Source organism: Juglans regia, chromosome 11 (assembly GCF_001411555.2).
Source record: "Juglans regia cultivar Chandler chromosome 11, Walnut 2.0, whole genome shotgun sequence".
In the NCBI taxonomy this organism is placed as follows: domain Eukaryota; kingdom Viridiplantae; phylum Streptophyta; class Magnoliopsida; order Fagales; family Juglandaceae; genus Juglans; species Juglans regia.
The window spans coordinates 26,735,372-26,757,499 of record NC_049911.1 but is presented as its reverse complement, the minus strand read 5'-3'; the positions used below and the strand labels follow the sequence as shown (position 1 = coordinate 26,757,499).

Below are 22,128 nucleotides of genomic sequence, written 5' to 3'. Positions count from 1 at the left end.
ATGTTTTATGGAGTGAATAATAGATCTCTAAATTTACATAAATATTGTTCATAATTATCTAAATATTTAAAGATGTATAAGTCAATATAAAAGAATCTAAGCTCGTATTATGCAAATATGATTTTGAATGTGCATATATATAGACGAATGTGAAATGTGAATGCTCTAAAGTGCATATTGTTATATCGATTTCAAGATAGATATACATGCATCAATCGGCAATTATGGGGCCTACGATTATTATGGATTGGTGTGCCCACAGAATTGGCGCGCGTTTCCAAAGTTTGGGAAAACTGCATTTGCAAATATAAAACCACGCAAGCAATGGCAGTAGTATACATTGAAGACTCTCCTTTTGCTTTCGCCTCGTCTTTCTCGTCTGTAACCTCCCTCTTTCTCTTTAGCATTTAGCAATCAGAATCCATCAATCCAATAGGAGAGAACCAAGCGTCTACCGGATCAGTTCCTGAATATCGAAGGGAATCAGCTCTCTTGCCTGTTTAATTTGATTTCACACAACGATAAGTGCGAATTACTCTTTTGATCGATCATCAATCATCATCATCTTCTTCTTCATCTTCCTCTAGGTCAGATTAATTAGCTAGTTTATTTGTATTTTTTTAAATTAAGATATGCATCTAAATATCTCATCGGCAAGTCAATCATCTTTTTAATCAAAATTTCCTCTCGATATTGCTTCTAGCTCACCAGTTTTCTAAATTTGATGTCAGAAAGCTCGCCTTCTATGTGTTTTTTGGTTATCATCCTTATAAAGGAACTACTGTAAAGTAAAGGTGATTTTAATTCCCTAATTGGCGTACATGTATTTCACTCAATTCACATTGTTAATACAATCAAATTGCAACGGCCATTGCATAACGTCATGGTGTCTGTCTATACATAATTTCAGGGCAAGCATAATTCCTGCTACCATCTTGCTTCCCCAAGCGCTTTGACTTATGTTTCTTTGTTCTCTCTTTCAATGTATATGTGTCACTAGATTGTTTGTGAATGATGATATTCTCAGCGCCTCTTTCCCGGTTCTGGCAGCTTTAACCTAAAACTGCTCAAATGGAAATTCAAGGAACTGAAATAACGAGGAAACGCATGAAACCAGCTGTATGCTCGTTTCTAAATTCTTCTCAAGAGTAGATTTATGGAAAATAAAATTACAAAATGAAAAAAAAATCTCTTACATCTGATTTTTCATATTTGTTAGATGGAAGAGAAGGGATTAGATGGAGCAGATTCAGAGATTGTAGAAAGGGAAGTGTTCCAGACAGACATTGCTGGATCTGAGGAGATGGAACTTAATATCAATCACATTCTCGAAAAGATTGAACGCTTCACCCAGCTGGTAGAGACGTCCAATACTTCATTTCCTTAATTACATTTTTTGTATACCATGTGTTTGTCAGTTTAAAGCAAGTGATCTACATGCGATAGTAGTTTAGGATGCCCGTGAATCTCACAAATCCGAGATGATACTACGCTTAACTAAAAGCTAAAACATAACTCACATGGCGACTATTCTTTTTCTTGCCAAGCTGTTTCTACATTGTCATCTTCTCGTATAGGTTTCTGAGATGCTGGAATCAGGGAAGACAATCTTTAAGGAACTGATTAATGAATTTGAAGAGCGGCTGATTACGTGAGTTTATCAAAATTGATATAGCTTAAGAATTCAAAGCTGAAAATATGATAAAATAAATCGTTCAAATTTTTTACCTGCAGGATACATAAGGAACAAATGGAGAAATGGCAGGAAGAAATTAAAGACTTGCGGTTGCTGGATGCATCAAATGAGGAGGCTAATGCTCTTCTGCATAATGCTCGATTCTTACTACAGAATGCTCACATTGACTCTTGAAGGTGATTTCCTATTTGTTTATCCCAAGGAAATCATTTGTAATATATCACTAAGCAAGCTTGCAAGATACATGCCAATTCTGTCGTATTGAAAAGTTCTCACAAGAAAGTATGCTTGAATTTAGGGCCTCAATTATATTGTACTGATAAAATTTTCAGTCCAATGTTTGCCCGAATGTGAATAGACCAAGTCAAGGCATGCTTTGCCAAGTACTTAGCTGTTTCTGAAGATGTGGCTTGATTGGGACTTTAAAAATGTCTGAGCTCAGATATACTTTCAACTAGGCTTGGTTGGCATTGGAGCAGCTTCTGAAATCTTGGTTCATTAAAATGTCAAATCATCTCTTTTTTTTTTGGTGAGGATTTCTGAGCTGTTTTTTTCTCATAATAGATGACTTAAAATACGAAACGTGTTTTTAAACACGACTGCACACATTAGTGATTCATTGTTGATTGTACAGTCAAAACACCACCAAGTAGATTTGTAGAAGACGAGTAGTCAGGTAAGCTAGTTGTCAAATCCATTAATGTGCACAAGCCATGCCAAGCTAGGGTACCGGATAAATGAACCCTGATATTTAGCAGATGCATTTAAACTTGAACATACACTCCAACTAGAGGGAGAGCTTGGATCGCTTGATTGTAAAGATTGAGCAACTAGAACAGTTAAATTTGAGCTTCACTCCAGTCTTGAGTGGCTTGGTTTATGTGCAGCCCCAGTCTTAAGTGTATAAATACTACTACCCAATACCTGGGATAACTTCTGCTTTGTTTCAGTTTAATGTTGTTAGAGGAACTGATGCTTAGGTACTTATGCAGGTTTTCCTAGACTGTCTGTCAAGGGGAGGGGCATTCATTCTATTTGGATGACATCAATCGAAACAATAATATGTTAGGCACTTTGGTTTGAACCATATGCTGCCTGATTGGTACCGTATGAATTTCTTCATTAGGTACTTTTTAGCTTCATGCGATAGTAAGAAGTGCTGGTCCCACTGAGATGCACAATTTGTGAATAAGATTTTCACTTTCTGCAGTATGCAGGGATCTAGACTAAGCTGATCTATATGACGTCTTACTTCAATATTTATTAGCACATATTTCTTATAGTCTGAAAGAAGGTTTACTTCATTCAAGTAATCGGGGCGCCATCCGTTCTGCTTACCCAAAGTATCCCATCTCTAGCTATCTATTTCCTTTAACTCTCGAACTCCTCTGGATGTGTCAGTTTCCACTGTGGAAGCTCTTGGCTGGCCATTCCTTTTACACTGAGATTTCAAAATTTCCCAAGGACTAGAGCAAGGCATACCAAGCAAGATCGATGTACCCAATGCTGCCTTATTTACGAGTCTTTTGATTGATTGCCAACCAGTCACAGGTAGACATGTCCCATCCTTAAGCCAACCTTAGTTTTTTTTTTTTTCATTGCTCATCTAAGATTCTGGGAAGCTAAAGAGGAGAATATTAGCATAGATACATTACAAACTGTACAACAGTGTAGACTACAAGAATAACCGTAGGAAAACTTTTCTGTTATTCTCTCCAATACTTGTACCAGCCTTTTATTCCCTTTCCTGATTCTAGAACCTCCTGTAATGTGTGTATATAAACACTGGAAATCATAATGAAAATACATCGAGCATTACTGGAAATATGTAACTCTGATATGGTATCAGAGCATTTCGACCACTAGTCTCAGAAATGGCTCTTTCTCCTCCAACTTCTTCAGCTCTCTCCACACCAAATTCATCTATTGTCTCTTCCTTCTCTCACATTGTGACTACAAAACTTACGACTGAAAACTTTTCCTTATGGAAGGTTCAGATCAGTGCTTATTTACGTGGTCATGACATCTATCAATATGTTGATGGCTCACTCCCCTGCCCACCACAGTTTCTTTCTAACCAAACAACAATCAATCCTGCCTTTTCAGCTTGGAAAAGAACAGATCAGCTTGTGCTGAGTATCTTGTTCTCTTCACTCTCCGATTCAGTTGTCAGTCATGTTCTCTCGGCAACCACCTCTCACGGACTATGGAATTCCTTGGCCGCTCTTTTTACCTCACATTCTCAAGCCAAACAATTCCAAACTCGTTTTCAGTTAGCAAACCTCACATGAGGAGATAAATCCATCACTGCTTATTTTGGCAAAGTTCGATAAACTCATTACTGACTTGAGGCATGCATTTTCAGTTAAGGATTTAGGCTCTTTGTCGTATTTCTTGGGTTTGGAAATTGATTATTCGAGTGATGGTTTGCTGCTTACTCAAAGAAAATACATCAAGGACCTTCTGTTTTGCAGTAACATGTTGCATGCCAAACCCATGCCATTTCCCATGGCAGCGTCCTTAAAACTATCGAACTGTCATTCACCCATTTTTGATGATCCCACGCTGTTTAGAAGCACTGTAGGAGCCTTACAATACCTGTCTCACACACGACCAAATATAAGCTTTGTCGTGAACAAAGTATGCCAGTTTATGCATGAACCGAAAGTGCCACATTGGAGTGCTGTCAAAAGGATCTTGAGATATCTGAAAGGCACAATTAATCATGGCTTGTTGTTTCCTTACAAAACCTCCTTTAATCTCCAAGCATACTCTGATGCTGATTGGGCCGGATGCCCAGATGATAGATGATCGACAGGGGGCTTCTGCATTTTTCTTGGCCAACACTTAATCTCTTGGAGTTCTAAAAAGCAAAAGACAGTGGCAAGATCAAGCACAGAAGCTGAGTATAAATCCATTGCTACTGCTGCTGCTGAAATAATTTGGTTACAAACTGTACTCTATGAACTTGGAATTCATCTCTCTAAAGCTCCAACCTTATGGTGTGACAATATTGGTGCAAATTACCTTGCTGCCAATCCTGTATACCATTCAAGAACCAAGCACATGGATATTGATTTTCACTTTGTGAGGGATAGGGTTGCAGCTAAGTCTCTTGCAGTTTCTTTTATCAGCTCCAAGGATCAACTTGCGGATGTGTTTACAAAGCTTTTAGTCTCTGATAAATTTTATAATTTTCGGTCGAGTCTCAATGTTGATGACACCCCATTGGACTCGAGGGGGCGTATTAGCATAGATACATTATAAACTGTACAGCAGTGTAGAGTACAAGAATAACCGTAGGAAAACTTTTCTGTTATTCTCTCCAATACTTGTACCAGCCTTTTATTCCCTTCTCTGATTCTAGAACCTCCTGTAATGTGTGTATATAAACTCTGGAAATCATAATGAAAATACATCGAGCATTACTGGAAATATGTAACTCTGATAGATAAGATGATTGATTGCCTTTTATCCTGGTTATTTTTCCTTCTCTGAGTGAAATACTAATTTAATACCTGCACCCATAGTGGATTGAACTCCGAAGCCCTCCCAAAATAAGCAGAGATGCAACTAGGCTGCCAGGTCTTTGGTACTTGTTGACAATTCCGTATAGTTAAGAACCATTGTAAATAATATTTATTCTCTCTTTTATTTTTATAGACTGAAGATCTCGAGTTTCTAATATGACTATTGCTTGTTGTGCATTTCGTGTCCATCGCTTTGTGCAATCCTTCAGAGCTGTTTGTCAATTAAATTGCCCCTTCAGACATATTTAGTGAGGATGATCATTTGCCTTTTGATATTTTAATTCAGGTCTGTTGCCATTGGTCTCTCTTTCATCAATTTTGTTGAGATTTTATAGTGAGTTTACTTTTGCCTTTATTATATACATCAGAATAAACGACTATTTTTGGGTTTTATTTTCTATGATGAAGTGAAATTCTGGATAGAGAGCACTTATGATTAGCTTTTCAGGAAACTTTCAAAGAAAATATTTCAATTTATGTTTCAATTTCTTATTTCAGAAATGTTTTGGGATTCGAATATGGGTCCCGAATTTGTGTCCCGAATGAGGGTTTTTTTTTTTAACTTAATGATTAAGGAAATATTTTTTTAATGATATTATGAATTTTTTATTTTTTGTAAATATTTATAATGATTAAAAAAATATATGAAAAAAAAGAAAAGAAAAAGAAAAAATTTATTTTTAGGGGTGGGCAATGGGGCACCGCCTCTCTTCCGCTCCGCCCCCGGCCCGCATCTAGGGCCCCTAGCGGGGGCGGGTGGTTGGGAGGGTCCAACCCCGCCCCGCCCTCGCTCCTATCTATATATATATATATTATATACATATATATATATAAACATAAATATATATATTTATATTGTGCAAATTGTGTATATATGAATATATATTACAATTTGTTAGATTTGTTCACAGAATATGTATTGACAAATTTAAAAATTACATAGTTTAAAAATTAAATTACTACAATTTACACAAAATATGTACTAGTAAATTTAAAAATTACATAATTTTTAAATTATAATCATATTTACAAAATTTAAATTTATAATTTGGATCTAAAAATATATTTTTAATTATTTGTACATTTAAAAATAATTTTTAAATCAAATAAAATATAATATTTTTTTTAAAATCTCAATTTGCCCCACACCCCGTCCACCGGGGTGGGGTACCCTGCTCCTTCCTGGGGTGGGGGTAAAAACTCCACCCCCAACTCTATGCGGGGCGGGGTGCGGAGAATGGGTGCCCGCCCATTGGGAGAGGGCCTATTTTTACTTTTTTTGGTTGGATCTCGGGCTACAGTACTCTTTGCTTCGTTTGGTTACCAAACTCCTCTCAACTTATCTCAATTCATTATTATAATTTTTTTAAATTTCAACACAAAATATAATAAACAATTCAACTTTTTCAAATCCTAAAATAATAATAATATTAAAAAATAATATTATAATAATATTTTATCATCTCAACTCAACTCAACTCAACTCAACTCACTTCAATATTCAAACACAACCTCGAGGTGGATTGCATTATTTTTGTCCCTGGGCTGTCCTAGCTTTAGATATAAGTAAGTGACGTTTGCATGTACAGTGAGTTAAATTGAGGGAAATTGAAATGAGAATTATTGAATAAAATATGGTTAGAAATTTTGAATATTATTATTATTTTAAAATTTAAAAAAGTTTAATTGTTTATTTTTATTTTATATAAAAAATTTAAAAAATTATAATGATAAGATAAAATAATAGGAAACAAACATTTTTTTTTTTTTTGTATCGAGAGAAGCGTTCCACTTATTGATCAAGCTTACTAAAAGCGTGATCTAGATTTGGTGCAGTGTCCAAAATTATCGCCGTCCGTGGGGTCTGCTAGGTGATTCAAACAACATTCTAGACGAAGACTGTGTATAATACTTCTAATTATAATATAAATACCAACCGCTATGGATGAAAGTTACAATCTCGTGGCCCGTAGTCTCTGGTTTGTCTGAAGATTCGCATGAGGAATTTTCTTTTGGTTACAAGAAAAGCCATGTAAATTAGAAATAGTTGCTGATTATATGGATATATTACGAGTTTGTGGTGTGCAGGAGATCATCAGGGATTGCATCACCCATGTGCCAAATGGGAGGAAGCCGCCCATAAGACATGGCATAATATGGGGCACGCTATGCATGTCAAGAGCTTTGATTAATTACATATTTATAAAAGCTGACTTGTGCTGTATCTTAATCCTCTTCCGCCATTCACATTCATTTTTCTTCATTTATATTGCAATTTCTTGATAAACAAGTCTCGGCAATTGCATGTGCATTAGCTATGCATGTTCCCTCCAGGCAACTATAAAAAAACATACAGGTATTGACTTTCTTTTACCTTTTTTTTTTGTGTTCAATTGACTTCGATTTTCCATTAGCACAATCTTCTTGATTTGAATCGTTTATTTATTTTAAATCATAAAATTGAAGTTTGAAGAACAATAAGCATATAACCAGGAACAATAAACATACAGGTAAGGCCTTTTTTTTTCCCTTCTTTCCTGATCCATTCACATTGAATATGTAAGATAGACTAATGACTAGCATATTCTCGCATAACATGGCTTAACAGTTGATTTCAAATTCTACATTTGTAATCATCTTTTTCAATTAATTAGGGTCTAATGTGATTGTGGGATTGCATATGCGCGAGGGAGTAGCCAGAATAAAATCATGAAAATATTCTTGAAAAAGAAAAGAAAGATTGTTTGCCCACATTCTTAACGTGTAAAATTAAACACAGTTATAAAAAAAAAAATTAAGGTGCCGTTTTAATAATAAATTGAGATGAAATGAAAGTTGAATAAAATATTATTAGAATATTATTTTTTAATATTATTATTATTTTGAGATATGAAAAAATTAAATTATTTATTATATTTTGTATGATAATTTAGAAAAGTGATAATTATGAGATGAAACACTTATGTCTCATTTGTTGCGCAATTCAAATGAGATGAAATGTTTTATTAAAAGTTGAATAAAATGTTATTATAATATAATTTTTTAATATAATTTTTGTTTTGAAATTTAAAAAAGTTGATTTTTTAATTTTTTTTTTTTATATTTTGTGTGAATATTTGAAAAAAATTATAATGATTATATGAGATAAAATAGATGAAATAGTTTAATTTTATGTAACCAAAACAACCTAATGTATCCAAACGGAGGCTTGAACTTGAAGCGACAGGTTTTCATTATTCATATGATGAGTGATGTATTTATTACGTTAATAAATAAACTTGTAAATAATTCTTTTTTGTTAAATCTTCTTGACAAATTAAATGGAAAAAAAAAAATTAGCACCGACTTTAAGAGCTGGTTTCCAACTAACAAGCTTCTCTTCAATTTGGACGAGTAAACCCACATTTGCTATTTCATTTTTTAAAAAATAAAACTGATATAAGCAACATTTATATATATATATATATATATATATATATATATATATATATATATATATATATTGAACCACCGTCAGTCAACGCATTTGCAGTCATACTACTATTGCATTCTACATTCCCTCAATAATTCTTATCAGGTAGCCGTCCCTAAATAGCGTTTATAAATAACCGAGGAACTCGGCCATCTTCAGCATCAAAGCAAAGCAAAGCAAAGCAAAGCAGTTGCTTCTTTTCGAGAGATAAGAGCTAGAGAAATGGAACACCGGCCGATCAATGCATTCACTACTTTTATCTTGCTTCTTGGGGTATTCACCACAAAATTCACAGTAGCATTGGCTGCTTGGCTGCAAGCCCATGCAACTTTCTACGGCGGAAGCGATGCTTCAGGAACCATGGGTCAGTCATCATGACTTACTCTTTATCGATCTTAACTACAATTTCTTATATTTCCGGCCTGTCTCCCCATTTTAGAACTAATCGTGCTTAGCTGATTGTTTTGATCTCTACATGATATCAGGGGGTGCGTGTGGTTATGGAAACCTCTACACAGACGGTTATGGCAAAGAGACTGCAGCTCTGAGCACGGCTTTGTTCAACGATGGCAAGTCATGCGGTGGTTGCTATCAGATTGTCTGTGACGCAAGCAAGGTGCCCCAGTGGTGCCTCAAGGGCACCTCCATTACCATCACTGCCACCAACCTTTGTCCTCCGAACAACGACCTACCCAGTGACAATGGCGGCTGGTGCAATCCTCCCCTCCCACACTTTGACATGTCCCAGCCTGCATTTGAGACAATTGCCAAATACAAAGCCGGAATTGTTCCTATTTTATATCAGAAGTAAGTGTTTATCATGTCTAGCTAATTTGCTTGAAAAAAAAAAAAAACCATGCATGCATGTCGAGTATTTAATGTTGATGTCTTTGAAAACTTGCATAAAATTTACGATATTAATGTTTTGGCTAATCAATTTGCCAGAGTCGGATGCAAGAAGAGTGGAGGCATTAGGTTTACCATCAACGGGAGAGATTACTTCGAACTGGTTCTCATATCCAACGTCGGAGGAGTTGGAGATATCTCTAATGTTTGGATCAAAGGGTCGAAATCAAGTACATGGGAAACCATGACAAGAAACTGGGGTGTGAATTGGCAAAGCCATACCTATCTCAACGGTCAGAGCTTGTCCTTAAGAGTCCAAACCAGCGATGGACAAACACGCACAGCTCTGAACGTGGTGCCTTCCAATTGGAAGTTTGGCCAGTCCTTCTCCAGCAACGTTCAATTCTAGATGGTGATTCAATATATATACATGCAACGTGTATATATACACACACACGATATGTTTTACTTTTCTCCGTTATTTTCTCACTAAATGTGAGATTGTTTTTCTTTGTTCTTTTTTTAAATTATTTTCAGGGTCGTGGCTCAGTGTTTTGCTGTGTAGCCCACCAAGTTTGGTAGACTCTATATACATATAATATTGTAAGCAGGAAAAGGCGACGCGGATATGCTCGTTTGACATTATAAATAAATATATTTAGGGCAGGTTTGGGCCAAAACCAAAACACAAAATTCTCATCTCATCTCATCTCATCATTACACATTTTTCAAATCCCCATACAAAATATAATAAATAATTCAACTTTTTCAAATCTCAATACACATTTTTCAAATTCTAAAATAATAATAATATTAAAACTTAATATTTTAAACTTCAAAACAAAACACAAAATTCTCATCTCACCCCCCAAACCTACCCTTAATCCATATATTATACAAGAGAAATTATTTGTAGGTGTGCAACTTTTTTTTTTTTTTTTTTTGGAGTAAAGTGAGTAAATTATATATGGATTATATAAAAAAAAAAATTAATTTTGTTAATAATAAATCTCACTTTTTTTTAAAAAGAGTACGGTATATCCTGTACTTCTTATACTACTCGTATCTTTTTAAAAATAAAATCTGAGTTTTGCTCTCGTTCCACCACATGTACATCATTCACTCTTTTATAATATTATATTATTAAATTAATTTAAAAATTGGTTAAATAAGATATGTAACTAATCATATGGCATCTAATTAAATTATCAATTTTATTTGAAGATAGTAGATTCATTAATTAAGGCTATTGGATGTCAAAGGAAGTTATAAAGATCAGCATGTAAATTATTAAGAAAAGTATTACAATCACAACAAAATTTCATATAAGTAAACTTATACAAATTAATAGATTTCATGTCATGATAAAGTTGCGATGTGCTTATTGATTCAACGTATATATGTGACTCAATTAGTTATATATATATATGTTCTTTTTTTATTTAATAAATTTAATTATTCATATGCATTGCACGGCCGGCAGTTAGGTTTGCGAGTAATATATATAAATAAGACGTTAGCTACTCTTTTTATATTTAATTTCCACGGCCGGCTAGAAGAAAAAATAAAAAATATTCTTCTTTTTACCCTTTCAACCAACTTTTTGGTTATGAATCATGATGAATTTGGATTGAATGTTAACACGACGCTGATCAGCTAGGATCGATCTTCTAAAATACTGCATGTAAAGGTCCTCTTTGAAATACTGTAAAGGCCGCCTATGAACCAGCAAACTATTGCACAGAAGCTGCCACAGAATATTATTCCAAGGGATATTTTATACAATACAATATAAAAAGAGGAATTAATGAAGAAAATTAATTAATAGTACTGACGGTCGACACTATTGCCTATTGGGTAGTAAATCACCAATAAGATGGAGATCAAAGATTCAAACAGATGAAAAAGATCACAAATCCAAACCCAAAACCAGAATGTTTGACTCAAGAATTTGAGAGAGAGAGAGAGAGAGAGAGAGAGAGAGAACTAGTAGCGTTCACTGCTGGGTAGGTTCCATATGTGCTAAGTTATCAAGCAGCTGATAAAATCCATTTACCTTTTCTTAGGGGCGATTAGATTCCCCAAGATCCCATTTGTTCCATATTTTAGACAGATTGGGATGTCTATGAGGTCAAAAGGACCCATAACAAACATTTTTTTAAGCGTGTGAAATATATATCTAACCTTAAGATGTACAGGAGGATCCCATAGCATACATCCAGAGAGTAATATAACGTAGACTTGACATAAACGAAAATCGTGCATGCTGGACCGCCTTACAATCACATAACACCTGCAAGGACGCATCAAACATGCTGCAGTTTCATCGAACAACCTTACCTTTCCTAAGCTTTGCTGAAGGAAGTGCATATTGCCATTCCCCTGGCAAAGAATGTCTCTCTCTAGTTCAGTGTGAACCGGTAATGCCAGAAAGCAGAGAGAGATTGCACATCAATGCATAAAAAGCATTATAGGAAAGACAATTTTCCTTCCTCTCAAACAAAGTTTGTGAGTTTTCCTCTGACAGCTATCGTATAAAAAGATTTATTGGTTTTACGCACACATTCTACAAGTTGACTATTAAGATTGAAAACTTAATAAACAATCTAAAAATGGATCAACGCCCAGAGTACTAGCTTGATAACTGCTAAAAAAGAAAAAAGGATTTAGACCCATCTGTTGTCTACGGCATTATAAAGTTATGCAAATCAACTCGTATAGGGTACACCAAATATTAAAGGCAAAAACAACTTCTGCAGCAACATGACTTGTGTTACGCATTAACAGCCGGGAGCTGCAATGTAGATCAATGACAGATCATAGGACAAACCACTACAAAAACCATTCTTGAAAGTTAATTGTGGCAGGCATTGCAGCAACAACCAAGTGCGTGCAAATTATCTCCGCATCACACGGTGGCGTTCTCGTTTACGGAAGCGATCTAGCATGAACTCATCGGTTGCAGCTTGCCTCTGTACAGCTCCATCCGTAGTTGTCTCATTTTGTTTGGGTCCAGCGCCATCATCTGGTAAACTTCTGTCTTTGTACAGCTCCGGATGTTCTGCAGTTTTCTCATTGTTTAGTAGTAGCGTTAAAGGGTTCATATGATTAAAAGATGTGCCATAGAAAAGTTGAATGCAAAGTTGACATTATAAAGCAAAACAATCAAAGCTCGTTAGGGGAGTAAGATGTGATGAGAATTTTGTAAATAGTAGTAAGATAATTTGTGAATAGTAGTGAGATAGTTTGAGTTAAATATTTTTTGAATTTTGGGAAATGAGTGAGAAAAAGTTGAGTAAAAAATATTATAAAGTTAAAATATTGTTAGAATATAGTTTTATAATATTATTTTTGTTTGAAAATTTAAAAAAGTTGAATTGTTTTTTATTTTTTATCTGAAAATATTTGTATTTGAATTATGTTTGGGAAAAAGATGTAATGAGATGAGATAAGAAATTTGGGATGAGATCTATTTCCAAACAAGCCAGCATTTCCCCAAATTTTCGGGAAGTCAATAAAAGCTAATGTACTCACCAATAATAATAATAATAAAAGATAACCAACCTCTTCTAAGTTTTTCTGCATAATCCCTGCCACGTTGAAAATAATCAGCACTGTAACTTGCGGGGATGGTAAATTCTGACTTTGTCCTACCCATGAGCCTCTTCTCTTGTAGAAGCTTTTTGGCAGCCTCTGTTTCCTCAATATTTCTCAACTTGTATCTGTAAGCAATTAAACCGAATACAGAGACCCAATTAATCATGGAAAAAGCCATATAATTTCTTTCCTTTTCAATGTGGTCATAGACATGGCAGTGTTTTGATAGCAGTAATGCATCTTAAGGCTAATTGAGCACTTTGTTAAAGAAAATACAAAATAACTCAACACTCCAAATATAAAAATGAGCAGGTGGATGATTGGAAATAATCATTACATAATACATATGTTCTGTGGAAAAGGAAAGAAAATTGGGCATACTCGATAGGAAGCTGAATCTCGGCAATTCCAGTGGTCCACTGAGTAGAGCTTTCTTCTGAGTTTCGTCTCTTCACCTGTAAGGAAAGAACCCAAAGCAGATTGAAGTTTACATAGTGCAAGGCACTGAGAATGTCAAAGAAGGAATTAAGTAGTTAACTCTAGTAACTTGGATGTATATGCATGCTTCCTTATGTCTACATTGGTCCAATGAACATGTCAGATGCTTTTGGTTCACGAAATAAATAGAATACAGAAAGTATTGAATATGAATAACTATGTATCCGTTGATTAAAAAAAGTGTATCCATTGATTTTTTTTTTTTCACGGGCTATATGCACCAATAGGCCAGCCATAAGCATGGGGGGAACACTTCAGAATAAGATAGGATATAGAAACGATTCATCAAGGAAAACGCTGGATCAGTCACCTTAAGATGGTCAGGAATCTTGTACAATTCATCTTCAGCACGCTTTAGGTCGTTCTCAGCTTGGTCTGTGGAATCAATCGTCCTGCCCCTTTTCTTGGCCAATTCTTGTTCAACATACTTGACCCTATAAAAAAATTTGAAATTAAAGTAAGAAAAATTAAAAAGGTAAACACAGAGATACTTCAATCATATCGCACAAGGGTTGGTTTTGAGTTGAGAGTGTAGCTTGTATTCATAATACTCGTACAATCCAGGTGGAGCTGGTACGAGATTAAACATATCCTCCTAGATGTATCCATAGAAGAAAAAGAGATAAGCTGGCATACATATTGGGATCTTCGACCATGACAGCAGTTTCCTGGGCGAAATTGTCGTGGAGAACCAGGTCTTCCTTCTCGGCGTCAGTGGCACCGCCGGCGTCGGTCTTAGCAGTGGCGCCATGATTATTACCGACTTTCGCAAAGCCAAGCCCAAACCCGGCACCTACACCGCCTGTTGTTTGTGACGATGAAGACGATGCATTGGAAGAAACTGCAGGGATCCCGGACTTTCTCTCCCGTTGTTTTTGCAGGAATTTCACCTCCTCCAAAACCATCCTACACTCTCAATCAGAGTTGGGAGTTTTTTCATTGAATAAATGGAAAGAAAACCTAATGTTCAGCAGCAAAGCAAGTAATTAAGTAGAAAGGAAAAGGTACCTCCTTTCTTGTTCGTCGTCGGATTTGACGATAGGGTCTTCTCCCTCCCCATGTGATTCGTCCTGTTGTTGAATGGGAGCACCGCTCTTCCGGAAATTCTTCTTCTTCTTCTTCGCCTCCTGCATCGAACTCGCACAAACCCAACCAGGAAATACAGGAATATCCAAATAGATTTCTTTGTTTCCTGCTGTCTGTGATTTTGACTGCTAGGGCTTGATTTTGGGGGAGGGATTTTTCTCCTTTCTGATAATTACTGCTCGATCTCCGTTATGCACCCAATTTGGGGAAAATCAACAAATCAACTTCACTGTAGAATTACAATCAGTACTGATCATTCTGCACAACATACCATACGTATTTTAATTTTTTATATAAAAATTATATTCTTCATTTCTATACCACAGATCATAAATAATTTTTTTATTTTTTTACCTTACCAATATATGATATATAGATAACAAATAAAAAAACTCAATTAATTTAAAAGAAATAAAATTAAAAAAATTAAAAAAATAAAAAATAATAAAAATAAATGTGATGTAAAATATGTAATATGATGAGTAACAATTTTTTTTTATATATTTATTTATTTTTATTCTAACGAAACTAATTAAATTATTCTATTTATTATTCATACACCATATATTTGTTATAGTCTTATTGAAAAAAAAATAATTAAAAGAGATAATGTAACATCCAGGTCCAATACTAAGCCCAAACTAAGTAGGAGTGTTATAAAATTTTTCTTTTGGATTAATATGTATGAAAAATTCATTTAATTTTTAACCAATAATTTTAGAGTAGATTATATACTCAAAATTTATTTTGATAAAATATAGATTTTATTAAATTTAACAATTAGGTTAAAATCTTCTCAAAAGCCAAGTGAGAATTGATACGAAATTTTTTTGAAACAAATTGTATTATTTTTAGAGGTCGTGGAAATTTATTGAATACTAAGCCCATTAGTACGTATTTATTTCTCAACCCATAAAAAAATATGGACAAACCAGATAAATTATTTAGAATGCACTAATCGGCCTAACATGCCTAACATATTTGTTAAGACTATTCATTATCCAAGATGCCGGCCCCTAACATTTTGGAAATGGATCCAAAATTTAAAATGCACGAGTTAAAGCCCAAAAGCACTTCGTGAGACCCATGCATAACTCCAAGTTTTCTTCCTTTTCTTAAGGTTTTCAACTGCTTGTATATAGATAAAGACCACACTCCAAACAGTTTTCCACACGACCTTAGCCCCCCTCCCGTGAAGACGTAACTGCCCATTTCTCTATAATCCTATGTCATGCTCGTCTCCTTCCACTAGTATTACAATTTAGAGTCATCTTACCATTAAAATTCCTAACCTCTACCAACTGCTATAACCACGTAGCATGCATGCCGTTTCCTTTTGCTGCCCTCGGGTACTTCGTACTACATATATATACATAACATACATGTGTAGTTGCAGAAGCGGTTCCACTATAAAGCTCCCTTATGTGAAGTCCGGTAGCCTCCATGAAGATCCAAGTCGCTGCACAATGAAACCAGCACCTAGCCTCCACATCTCAGCCATCAACCACCACGGAATAAGCCAACATCGCCCTTTCCCTTTCCCTCTAATCCCATGCATCGATTTCTCTTTCTCATAGGACCCTCTGTCACAACAACATCCAACCCCATAGGTTCCTTCCCGCCTCCATGCTGATAGCCCCACTACCAAGCTCCTTCACACTGTTGCCACCCAGCACCAATAACCATTGAGTACTTCCATAGTATTGCCACTGAGTGCACCGCCTAGCTTGTAAGCAAACTGTGTCACGTCCTGTGGCATTGCTGCACTAGACCACCACTAGTAGCCCACGCTATCATAGGAGCCGCCCAACAAACCATCACCACCATTGCCCCTTCACAACGCCCTACAAGTTGAAAAACACCACATTCAACCTCATGGAAGGCCTTTATTTTTGCACAAAAAAATAGAGCACTTCCATAGCAGACCAAATCGAGAGCCACGACCCATGACTTGCAACAGTGAGGCCATGCCGCAGTCGTTGCCAGTAGAAAATGCCGGAGGACAAGCCTCCACCTTTAGACGCTGCCCTGGTTGACGCCCAGCACCCCAGACCATCGCATACCTCCTCCCAGTTTCACGTGTTCCGTCGTGACTCCTTCTCTCACGGTGAGTCTCCGTCGCATGACTACCCTGGGTCTAGTGATGATCTCCTTGCAAACTAAAATGTGTTATATATTTTAACGTAAAACTCCTTCTACATAGAGATAATAGGAAAACCTAATTTTAGTTATTACAACTTTGCTCTCTAAGTTATAAGCCAAAATATGAGAGTTTTGAATTTTTTATTTTTAGTTGGATTTGCTTTTATGTTGGGCCTAAGTCTGACCATAGAAAAACTCGTGTTATTTTTTAAGTAGGTTCTGGTTCACTTTAAATTAGTCTAAAAAGTTGTTTAAGAGAAAATATTTACGGTTTTTAATTATATAACTTGGTATTATATTTTTATTGTTAGATTCTGGTAATAAATAAGTTAGAGATTAAATAGTCGGAGGATTTAAGTGGATATAAATGAATTTAAAAAATAATAATATTTTAAAATTACGAGAATTAGAGATATTTTTAGGAGAAATATGTTATTTTAGTATTTCAAATTTAAATATCAAAATACGTGTTTAAGTGGAGATTTAAGCAAGTTACACATTTATTTTATAGGTTACGATTGATATTCGTTCGGCACTGTTATGAGAAAATCTAGACAAACTTAAAAAATTCAAGTAAGCAGAGTTCCTATGCTAGAATTTACATAAAATAAAATAAACTGAGATTGATTTTGGAAAAATATGTATGTTTTGTTATGGAAAAAAAAATTTAAACAACATTAGTTATTTGTTCTGAATTACTCATGAAACTTTGTATAAGAAGAAAGTATTTTCTATCATGACTGATGTAGACATGAACTATTTGACATTTTATTTCTGAACTGTGCAAAAGAGAGCGAATACGAAAATTTGTGCATAAATTATATTTTTATGATATGATTATGTTCTGTTTTGAAGATGTTTTGGACCATGATATGATATGATATGATTTCTGAAACCCCTGACATGAAATTCTGTTTATGTTCCATTCTGACCTTACCGCGGGTGTAAAACTGTGGTCTCTGTTTGGGTTGGTACAATCTTTTTTGTTTCTGGTGCACCCACTTTGGAAGTCAAATTGATTTTCTGCATGGTTTTTCTTATGTGCACACCCGAGAATAATTAGGGGAAGATTTTACATCCTGTTTCTGCTCGGTTCGCCGCTGGGGTTTGCACAACCCTACCACGTGGGTTAAACATGGAATTCTATTATGATGTGATGCTTCAATTATGCTATGCCAAATGAATTCTGAATAAGAATATTTTTGAACTTTCGCTATAATATTTTTGATAACATGTTCTGATTCTGCATTCTGAAAATATAAATATTTTGTTATACATTTTGAACTCTGTAAATGCTCATATTTACATACTAGTATATGTTTTTTGGTTACTGAGTTGTTGATAACTCACCCGGCCTTATTTCCAAAATATTTTTCAGATAATTTTGATACTTCAGTTGGAAGTTAAGAGTAGAAAGTGTTAGCAATGTTTGATGATCATAGAGAAATAAGTGCCAAAGGGTACAAATATTTATTTGAGAGTTTTATTTACTAGAGAAATTATTTTATGTTGATTTGGTATTTTGAGTTATGGTTTCTGAGTCGTTGTGGAGACTATAATTTATTTCATTGAGGTGATTCTTTGGTGTCTCTAATCTTTGTGGAGAAATATATATTTTTTATTTTAAATAAATGAATTTATATTTATGAAAAATTTGGAGTATATAAATATGTGATGGGAGATGGTTTGGGTTATAAGAGTTAACTCTCCAAATCTCCGGGATCGGGACGTTACATGTGGTGTGTGAGATGTAGATAGGTAGAATTAGTCTTTCCCATTATTAATTATATTTTTATAAAATAATATAAATAATATTTCTTATAAATATTTTTAAAATATAAAAATAATTAAAACATTATTTATTTTTTTCACCTATCTATAATCATGCAAAAATTATAATAATTCATAATATATGAATAAAAATTTTATTAATTATTTATAAAGTACAAATAATGCGCTAATCTTAACCTATAACAAATTATAATAAAAATAATGTTAGATATAAATCTAATGCATGCGTGTAAGATACTTGAACAAAATTGGGATTCACTATAAAAATGTGTTTGTTAAAATAGATCTTACTTTTTTTTCCAAAAGATTTTCGTAGAGTTTATGCGAGATTTGCACAAATCAATTTCTTAAAATATCATTTGTTTTTAAGAAAACTATTTATACAGTTCTAGATTGTAGTGTATTTCCTTCGAAATTTTGAAAAAGGAAAAAAAAAAATTCGGATTTATGTGAAAAAAATCAATTTTTTTAATAATAGATTACATTATTTTCAAATGGAGTGAGCAATACTAACACACCCTAAATTAGAGCTAGCATTACTCTTACGTTTAATGAAATTAGCGCTAGCATTACTCTTCCTCCCTTTTTGACATTCTTCTCCCAAAGCGCATATATATCTTTCCACCGTTTTGAACAGTACTAGTGAATCACGCTACTTGTAAAATATTAAGAAATGTAAATAAAAATAGAGTTATCTTATTTCAAATACTATTTAAATCGTTTAAATTATAAAAATTAATTTATAAGATTTAAATATTAAAATTTATTTTTTAAATTAAATTATGTCATGTAACCATTTACTAGATGTAATCTACACACTAATTTAATTAGAAGAGTAATGTCTGGTACAAGCTTCAAATAGACAAGCATCATACAAATCCTTTGTAAAATAAGTGAGTTCTACTAATAAAGAATAGTTTCTTTTACATTTTTTTTAGGTGAAATCTATTTTTTTACGAAGACTTATACGAGAGACTTGTCTATTTGAAATTTATACAAATCATTTCTCATTTAAGAATAGATTTTTTCATAAAAATAATAAACAATTAATGATTTGGAGAGGGTTTGGCAGTTCACCTCTTACCTTGCCAATTAATGGCGGAACCGTCCCTTACCTTGTCACCCTCATATATATGCATGTGGTGTAGTGGATCAGAATCGGATCAGGATTAATTTAAATAAACCTTGCAAACGCTTGATATGATATGGCATGCAGGCATATCCAGTCCATACTAAAAAAGAGTTTCTAAACTTTAAACTACTCTAGTGTCATGTGTATATATATGTATCTTTAATTTCGTTTATCTTATCTATTTATTTGTAACACTTTGATAATTCATGCCATATGTTCATTATTAATTGTCTTAATAATATGTCACATATCATGTGTTCGCGAAATGGTATGGATAGGAAAAAAATGGTTGAAATACTTTGAAGGGCCTAGGAGATTTTTTGATGTCTTCCACACCACCCCCCCGGTCAAAAAAAAAGAGGACCAGTTTTAGATTTTTCGTAAATAAAATATTCAAAACGGTGGACAGCATTTTCTTTAGGATCTTTATTTATTAGTAGCATATGTGACGTTTGCACGATATATTTTCTTGAATTGGATGACTTTTCAACCTTCAACATCATTTGGTTTATAAAAAAATACGGGCAAAGACATTATTACGACCAAATCTCTTACCTACTTCATAATTAAAGTACTACTGAATTATTATCCAACCAACTTCATAGTAATTAAACTGCTGAATCTGAAATCATGCATAAAAGAAAGGAAGTTCTTTCCAAGGAAAAGCTGCCAAATCATCAGGATATCATAGTTTCATTGAACTAGATAATCATTGAACTAGATAGCATACCAGATCATTCATTACATGAATCGAGTTTTATTCAAAGATCGTCCCCAATATATGATCTAGATCTACTAGCTAGCCATATTCATCTCTGATCATATATAATATGGATCAAAAAGTAACAGTAAGATTGGCCAACTTAAGATTTTCTTTGATTTTTTCAATCTGTTTGATATCCACCTGAAAGGCCAAAGACAACACATCTTCCGGCAAGGGGGGTGTTGCCGCGAAAAGTGATGTAGCAATGACTTGGTTGCCGGGCCCTTGGCTATCGAAGACCGAGATCATAGAAGCGTGCTCGTCGGCGGCGTCGTTGTAATGATAATGGACGAGAGCCTTAGGGAACACAAAGACTTCACCTTTCTTGATGGTCTTGGAGATGAGCTTGTTTGCTGTGGTGATGAAGCCTACATTCATTTGCCCCTCCAGAACGTAGATAAGCTCGGCCGCGCGCGGGTGCAAGTGAGGAGTGAAGCTAGGCCCCCCGGGCAAATAGTCACTTCGCGCCACCGACAACGCCAGTGTGTTGAGGCCTGGAATCTCTCGCACGCTGGCCAACGTTGCATTGAATGTCCCAATCGAGGTGTTGATAACATTTGGTTTAACTAGGCCACCGAAGAAGAAATCATCTGCCGTAACATTTGCATCGTCCTTGCATACAAACCCGTTTACTTTTATGTCTGTTTACACGCATGAATGAAATCAGTACGTATATAAGAAACAAAACATTTGACTATTCTAAGCATTCAAGCGAACCTTTTCTCAATTCTGTCTTTGATACATACCAAATTAATCAAACATCATATGTACCTGAAGAAGGAACAACAGCAACACAGATATCCTGCAGGGAGTCAGGATCGGATGCAATACTGCTGGGAATTGCAGTAAAGATCATCAGACATGCAAGAACGTACTTTACCAACATGCCTAAAAATTGCAAGAAATTATTAGAGATCGACTGATGATCGAAAGTTTGGTGGAAAGTTTGGTTTGAATATGGTGGAAAGTTTGGTTTGAATATGGATATAAGTATAACGAAGGGGCAGCTGCTTTATTTATATGCTAGTATTAAATAATTTATTAAGAATGGAAAGAGGATAGAGTTGTTGGGTTTGCTCGTTTTGTAGTCCCACATCGGTGGGATTAGATAAGTGGGACAAGGCTCATATAGCTAGGTAGCTAGGTGGATCAAATCAAAAGCTTAGCTAGTAATTTATAATAGTTAAAATTTTTCTGTTATTTTTTTTTTCTTTGTAAAAGAAAATGGGTGAGAGTTAAAATTTTATTAGTGGGTAGCTTTGTGAGTGTCTTTAAGGTGAAAAAAAAAATTATGTGATTGTAATAATTTTTTATATGATAATTTTTTTTATGGATTTGATAATTTTTCTGCTGTTTTTTAAGTTTTTTATATAAATTTTTGTGTTATTATTATTTTTTTATTTTTCTTAATATTTCTACAAAAGGTGGATGTAAAAGACGGATCCTGAGGTGAATTTGGGAATTAGGCCAAATTCCCAACAAGAGTTATATGTAGTATGATGTGATGCACGATCTATCAATCAGAGAATAGCTAGGATTTGAACTTAAATCCCACGCAATCCGACCAATTAAAGC

The 22,128-nt window shown here is 34.5% G+C and overlaps 4 protein-coding genes across 10 annotated transcripts; 2 read left to right on the top strand and 2 right to left on the bottom strand.

Moving 5' to 3' along the window:
- Nucleotides 1-283: 283 nt before the first annotated feature.
- LOC109007760 lies at nucleotides 284-2,906 on the top strand. 6 transcript variants are annotated; one of them, XM_018987583.2, is made up of 6 exons: nucleotides 285-587; nucleotides 1,001-1,119; nucleotides 1,220-1,357; nucleotides 1,578-1,651; nucleotides 1,735-1,872; nucleotides 2,689-2,906. In XM_018987583.2, the coding sequence occupies exons 2-5, from the start codon at nucleotides 1,072-1,074 to the stop codon at nucleotides 1,868-1,870; spliced, it is 396 nt and encodes a 131-aa protein (XP_018843128.1). In that variant the 5' UTR covers nucleotides 285-587; nucleotides 1,001-1,071; the 3' UTR covers nucleotides 1,871-1,872; nucleotides 2,689-2,906. The 6 variants fall into 6 exon arrangements, with proteins under 6 accessions (XP_018843130.1, XP_018843129.1, XP_018843128.1 ...); XM_018987585.2 differs by lacking the exon at nucleotides 2,689-2,906 and having other exon boundaries at nucleotides 284-525; nucleotides 1,051-1,119; nucleotides 1,735-2,098; XM_018987584.2 differs by lacking the exon at nucleotides 2,689-2,906 and having other exon boundaries at nucleotides 284-587; nucleotides 1,051-1,119; nucleotides 1,735-2,098.
- Nucleotides 2,907-7,237: 4,331 nt separating this feature from the next.
- On the top strand, nucleotides 7,238-10,444 carry LOC109007759 (putative expansin-A17). Of its 2 annotated transcripts, none has more exons than XM_018987576.2 (4): nucleotides 7,238-7,582; nucleotides 8,804-9,062; nucleotides 9,184-9,505; nucleotides 9,644-10,444. In XM_018987576.2, the coding sequence occupies exons 2-4, from the start codon at nucleotides 8,921-8,923 to the stop codon at nucleotides 9,951-9,953; spliced, it is 774 nt and encodes a 257-aa protein (XP_018843121.1). In that variant the 5' UTR covers nucleotides 7,238-7,582; nucleotides 8,804-8,920; the 3' UTR covers nucleotides 9,954-10,444. The 2 variants fall into 2 exon arrangements, with proteins under 2 accessions (XP_018843121.1, XP_035551237.1); XM_035695344.1 differs by lacking the exon at nucleotides 7,238-7,582 and adding an exon at nucleotides 7,692-7,736 and having other exon boundaries at nucleotides 9,644-10,237.
- A 1,680-nt stretch (nucleotides 10,445-12,124) lies between these two features.
- On the bottom strand, nucleotides 12,125-15,059 carry LOC109007758 (protein COP1 SUPPRESSOR 2). Its single transcript, XM_018987575.2, has 6 exons — nucleotides 14,648-15,059; nucleotides 14,276-14,545; nucleotides 13,950-14,073; nucleotides 13,523-13,596; nucleotides 13,109-13,266; nucleotides 12,125-12,605 (listed from the first exon to the last, which is right to left on the bottom strand). The coding sequence occupies exons 1-6, from the start codon at nucleotides 14,770-14,772 to the stop codon at nucleotides 12,442-12,444; spliced, it is 915 nt and encodes a 304-aa protein (XP_018843120.1). The 5' UTR covers nucleotides 14,773-15,059; the 3' UTR covers nucleotides 12,125-12,441.
- Nucleotides 15,060-20,481: 5,422 nt separating this feature from the next.
- On the bottom strand, nucleotides 20,482-21,561 carry LOC109007761 (germin-like protein subfamily 2 member 4). The gene is made up of 2 exons (XM_018987588.2): nucleotides 21,325-21,561; nucleotides 20,482-21,194 (listed from the first exon to the last, which is right to left on the bottom strand). Exons 1-2 carry the CDS (start codon nucleotides 21,437-21,439, stop codon nucleotides 20,626-20,628), a joined length of 684 nt encoding a protein of 227 aa, XP_018843133.1. The 5' UTR covers nucleotides 21,440-21,561; the 3' UTR covers nucleotides 20,482-20,625.
- Nucleotides 21,562-22,128: the final 567 nt, after the last annotated feature.

Coding starts and splice junctions, on each gene's coding strand:
- LOC109007760 (XM_018987583.2), top strand. CDS start 1,072: ATGGAAATTCAAGGAACTGAAATAACGAGGAAACGCATGAAACCAGCT. Junction 1,120..1,219: donor GGAAACGCATGAAACCAGCT/GTATGCTCGTTT, acceptor CATATTTGTTAG/ATGGAAGAGAAGGGATTAGA. Junction 1,652..1,734: donor TTTGAAGAGCGGCTGATTAC/GTGAGTTTATCA, acceptor TTTTACCTGCAG/GATACATAAGGAACAAATGG.
- LOC109007759 (XM_018987576.2), top strand. CDS start 8,921: ATGGAACACCGGCCGATCAATGCATTCACTACTTTTATCTTGCTTCTT. Junction 9,063..9,183: donor CGATGCTTCAGGAACCATGG/GTCAGTCATCAT, acceptor ACATGATATCAG/GGGGTGCGTGTGGTTATGGA. Junction 9,506..9,643: donor GTTCCTATTTTATATCAGAA/GTAAGTGTTTAT, acceptor TCAATTTGCCAG/AGTCGGATGCAAGAAGAGTG.
- LOC109007758 (XM_018987575.2), bottom strand. CDS start 14,772: ATGCAGGAGGCGAAGAAGAAGAAGAAGAATTTCCGGAAGAGCGGTGCT. Junction 14,546..14,647: donor GACGACGAACAAGAAAGGAG/GTACCTTTTCCT, acceptor TTGAGAGTGTAG/GATGGTTTTGGAGGAGGTGA. Junction 12,606..13,108: donor TGCAGAAAAACTTAGAAGAG/GTTGGTTATCTT, acceptor AGAAAACTGCAG/AACATCCGGAGCTGTACAAA.
- LOC109007761 (XM_018987588.2), bottom strand. CDS start 21,439: ATGTTGGTAAAGTACGTTCTTGCATGTCTGATGATCTTTACTGCAATT. Junction 21,195..21,324: donor TGCTGTTGTTCCTTCTTCAG/GTACATATGATG, acceptor GCGTGTAAACAG/ACATAAAAGTAAACGGGTTT.